At 36.5% G+C, this 5356-nt stretch overlaps 1 non-coding gene and 1 gene segment (V, D, J or C); one reads left to right on the forward strand and one right to left on the reverse strand.

Annotated features, from left to right (window-relative positions):
• The first annotated feature begins 2029 nt into the window (after positions 1-2029).
• On the forward strand, positions 2030-2528 carry LOC110289244. The segment is given in 2 exon segments: positions 2030-2092; positions 2206-2528. Coding segments are annotated over 2 exon segments (372 nt in total).
• A 497-nt stretch (positions 2529-3025) lies between these two features.
• LOC115030366 lies at positions 3026-3162 on the reverse strand. Its single transcript, XR_003835942.1, has one exon. It is a non-coding gene; the product is annotated as a small nucleolar RNA SNORA17 (small nucleolar RNA).
• Between the last annotated feature and the right edge of the window lie 2194 nt (positions 3163-5356).

Consider the following 5356-nt stretch of genomic DNA (forward strand, 5'->3'; position numbering starts at 1 on the left):
CCCTCAATTATCTTTTCCACTGTAACAACCAGTCTGTATAGCTCAACTCCCTCTCTCCCTACTAGAAAAACACATGTGATTATATTGATCTCACCCATATATTTCATAAGGTACATAGCATCTCATATTCATAACTTAAATATACCTGATGTATCCTTTTTGCATGACAATTTCNGTTAAAACGTTCTAGAGCCTAGTTTTGGATAGTTATGGGAAAGTTNGGTGACATTCATTATTCCTGAACTGTTAGCTACTATTCTCTCCTTAAAATGCTATCTTTATGAAGTCTCAAAANAACTCAGAGGAACTATTAATTAATGAAGAGATTAGGAATACACACAAATCTCAAGGTGTATTTACTCAATAAGTATTAGAGATTTCTAAGAAGTATTTGAATGCTTTTAGAAGGACTTTAGAATGCTTGCTAGTGTACAATCAACACATACTTTCAGAGGAATCTATAATCCAAAGCTAAAACAATTTATTACTTCATGCAATCTAACCCCACTGATTTTATAGATTTTTATAAAAGTTGAAAATTTCTGGATTTCCCTTCATATTTGCAAATATCATAAAAGGAGTTGCAGTAAGAATTTCAAACCCCGACACCCTGCAAAATAATGATTGTCTTGTTGTTTTAAGTAGAGAAGAACTGCCATCCTCCTACTAACATCTACTAAAAGTGTCCTGAGTGAAACTTCCTCAGATCCTGGGGTTATCATGTGAGAACTCAGAAATGTCTTCCAAGTCTCTAAAATCAAAGAGTCACAGACACATGTGTTAGATATCAGCAGAAAGAGAGTGTAGGGAAGAGGCAGCCTTACTATCAATCCATCTCAAAGCTGCTGCATGGTACTCCTGGTGGGGTGGTGCTCTGTGTATTGAAGAAGCTGCCTTATAACCAGGTGCTTTTTCTCTCCTATCACTCTATTACAGGCAACTAGATAATCAGCATGTTCAGAGTTATGCTACAACATCATGGGGCCTTGCATATTTAGTTTCTGAAAGATCCAACACATTCCCTGAATTCAGGACAAAGTTTTTAAGACTGAATTGAGTGTACTTTTAATGATGAGTAAGGGTGGATGGTCATAATAAAGACATAGATGTATGATTTGTGGTATTCAGTATTTGTGTTAAAAGGAAGAAGAAACATTTATTCATCATAGCTTATTTGGAGACTGGGACCTACATGCAGATAGTGAGGCTGCTGAGTAAATCAGGATAATTCCTTCAGTTACCAACCAAGAACAAACTGTGAAAATAGAAGTGTTTTGTTTAGTACTTAATTCTATCATAACAAGTCAAAGGTTTATGCTGAGAAACTGTGGGAAATAGTATTAAATGGCAGAAAAAAGTAAAGCAAAATATGTAGGCACCCAAACTGAGCAAAAGTTGTACCCATTTAGTGTGTAAGTAAGAAAGTACCTCCATCTTCACATGGAATCAGAACTTCAAGTGACACAAGTTCTTGAGATCAATGTGATATATGTGCACGTCCTACGTATTTCCTCTCTTTGAACTGTAGTTAGCAAAAGCTGTAGAACCTTATGTTTTTAATTCAGTGAAAATGTTTATGATAAATTCTCCTTTTAATTTCAAGAAATGTCTACTCCAAACACTTCACAAGGGAAGACATGATATTTTTTTAGACAACCAAAGTTATTCCAGTGAGTTAAAGATCTAATAGTTTTTTCTTTGTTGTATATTCCCTGACAGCAGGGGATTCTTCTATATTATCTTAGTATGTCTTTGAAATATATTATTTAAAATAGAGACTACCTACAATAGAAAGAACATCTATAATTATAAATCTTTGAAAAGAAATTCATTTTCTGGAGACATTCAAGTAGTTTGACCTCAGGCATCTGAGGACACTGGCCTTGAGCTAAGTGCTGACATGAGTAAGTCTTGCACCTGTTCCCAGCAATAACTGGTTCCCAATGATTTGCATGCTTTCACTTCACTGCCTTAGGGACTTCTTCATATACCAGTCACACATGTACGGTACCATTGTCATTGTAGTCAGGACTCAGCAAAGACATGAGGACCCCTGCTCAGTTTCTTGGGATCGTGTTGCTCTGGTTTCCAGGTAAAATGAACTAAAATGGGAATGTCACTGTGATTAGTGTTGATTGGCATTTGGGAGGTTTTATCTTTTATAATGCTTACCTATGTAGATATTCATTATGTCTCCATTCCTAGGTATCAGATGTGACATCAAGATGACCCAGTCTCCATCCTCCATGTATGCATCTCTGGGAGAGAGAGTCACTATCACTTGCAAGGCGAGTCAGAACATTAATAGCTATTTAAGCTGGTACCAACAGAATCCAGGGAAATCTCCTAAGACCCTGATCTATGGTGCAAACAGCTTGGTAGATGGGGTCCCATCAAGGTTCAGTGGCAGTGGATCTGGGCAAGATTATTCTCTCACCATCAGCAGCCTGAAGTATGAAGATACGGGAATTTATTATTGTCTACAGTATGATGAGTTTCCTCCCACAGTGATACAAGTCATAACATAAACCCCCATGGAAGCAGAAGTGAGAGGCTAGGCTGCCTCAGCTGCTCCTCCTAATGAGTCACCCACTGGTATTGTTTCCTAGATGTCACAGAACTTTTAACAAAGCTNATGCAGAGTCATTTGTTTTGGTAGAAAACGCTAAATTTTACTTTTTATATCCTATCTTTCCTTTTCTTTATCTCCAGCACCGGTCTCTCTAAGAGTCTGGGGTCATGCCAGATGTCTTCTTAGGTGTGCTATTTTCTTCTGTCTCAGACTGGTAGTATTATCAGACCAGCTCCCTGTCTGTGTCTCATGGTACTTGTCTGGTGGTCATCTCGGGATTGTTTCCCACCTTATCCACCTGAACAACCCATTGAAAGTATTGTCTGTCTCAGGCTCACTCCTGCCCATGACCCTGGTTATAGGCAGGGTTCTTTTAGTCTGCTTCCCAATTCTAGAAGACTATCTTCCCTTGCCTCATGCCATTTAGTCTGTCTTAGACTTACTTATTTCAGGAATGTTATGCTACTAATCATTCAGATGATCATAGGTCAGGACATTGAGTTGAGCTAGACACATACTCTCTCTTCTCTTCTTCCTACTAACACTGGCATAACACAAAAGGCACACCTGCAATGCCTCTGGGAGGCAGGAGTGCACCACAATCATGATCACTCTAATTTCGTACAACAGAGAAGAATAAAGTCAGAACACATAATGCCACATTTATAGGGTACCAATTTTCCTAGTTATGCGGTCCTTTGACTATTTACATAAATTCAAACCTGAGTTTACCAATGTTTGAAACTCTTTCAGGAATATTACCTGCATTACATTGATTTTATTAACAAACTGCAGATGATATCCATTTAAATCTCATTTATGTGACTGGAGAGAAAGCCCAGTGGTAAAGAGCATTTGTATCTTGAAAGTGATGTGAGTTTGATTCTCAGCACCCAGTAGGTGAACGACAGCTATCTACAAGCACACACATATAAAAGATAAACTCATACTCCAGAATAGTGTGTCTGATACCATTACAGATGGTTGTGAGTCATAATATGGATTCGGGGAATTAAACTCAGACCCTCTGGATCAGCAGTCAGTGCTCTTAACCACCCCACAGCTGTCTTAGTTTCAGTTTCCATGGACCCAGGACCATCTTCTGTCCTTTGATGATACATGTATATAATGTTGTTAGGGACATGCAAACAATACATACATTCACTTTTATAAAAATCAGTTCATGGGGGAGTGGGTGGGTAGGGGAGTGGGGGGTGGGTATGGGGGACTTTTGGGATAGCATTGGAAATGTAAAGGAGGAAAATACCTAATAAAAAATTTTTTAAAAAAGGAAAAAAATCAGTTCACAGTATCCACACAGATATATGTTCTATTCACTTGTATGCCTTTTAAGACACAGGAGCTATTCTTCTATCCTCAATGTATGTTAAGATTTTACTGTAGTTACTTTCAAATGTCTATGTTTACCTACCTTGATTTATGAATTTGCATATTAATATCATTAGCAAACATTTTATTTCATTGATTTCATTGCTCATTTCTTACTGCATTTCTTGTATCTGTGCTATTGTTTTAGATACAAATGGAAAATTAGACATTTTGGTCTTTTGTATAATCTGAGGTATAAATTCTCAATATTTCTCCACTGAGTTTTATATTTGTCTGAGCTTTATAAACAACACATGACAGTAAGTTATTTTGGTGACTATGCTTCCTTCTTTGAAGATATATTTTAAAAACTTACTGACACCCATAAGACAGTATAGAGATAATTACATAATTCTTTTCATTAATTATCAATAGGATGAACTGGGGATAGAGTGCATAGTGGAAAAGAGGCTATTGTCTTGGAGAATACTTTGAACTATATCAGGATGCTTCCCAAGAGGGAAAGAAAGTGGTGAATGTAGAGAATCAAGAGGGCAAGAATTGGCTGGGAAACACGAGGAACAGACAAAAAATAAAACTTACTTTATTCACTTCCTCTATGTCCCTGTCTCAACTTACAACCCAATTAAACAAATGTGTTAGAATGTTTTTAATAAAATAACAAAATTTCTTTATACTTTCAAAAGTTTGAGTGCTGACACCCTCTAAAATGTAAGGGGAAACATTTTGTCTCCACTTACTGTATGCAGACATTGTCTTCCTTCACCATAACAGCTAGAAGATCAAACCATGAACCTGTTCTCCTGCCAATGTTTACATCTCATTCAATATTTGCTATCTTTATTCTTCAGAAAATTTTTAATTTTTGAAGAAATTACAACAGGAAGCAATGATAACATTTCCTTAAAATCTCTTAACATCAATGGACTCAATTCCCCAATAAAAATACATAGAGTAACAGACTGGATACATAAACAGAACCCAAACACACCTCGGTGACAAAGACATACACTGCCACAGAGTAAAAGAATGAAAAAATTTTTCCAAGCAAATGGTCCCAAGAAAAAAGCTGGAGTTACAATACTAATATCAAATAAACTCAGCACTCAACCACAGGTTATAAAAAAATTTAAGAAAGGGCACTTCATACACATCAAATGAAAAATCTATCTAGATGAATTCTCAATTGTGAACATTTATGCTCCAAATGCAAGGGCACCCATATTCATAAAAGAAACTTTATTAAAATTCAAAGAACTAATTGCACCTCACACTATAATAGTGGAAGACTTCAACATCCCACTCTCAGCAATGGACAGATCATGGAAACAGAAACTAAAGAGAGACACATTGAAACTAACAGAAGTTAATGGTTTTAACAGATATCTATAAAAAGTTTCATCCTAAAACAAAAGAATATACCTTCTTCACATC

The sequence above is a fragment of the Mus caroli genome, unplaced genomic scaffold (genome assembly GCF_900094665.2).
Source record: "Mus caroli unplaced genomic scaffold, CAROLI_EIJ_v1.1 scaffold_21743_1, whole genome shotgun sequence".
NCBI classification, from domain to species: Eukaryota; Metazoa; Chordata; class Mammalia; order Rodentia; family Muridae; genus Mus; species Mus caroli.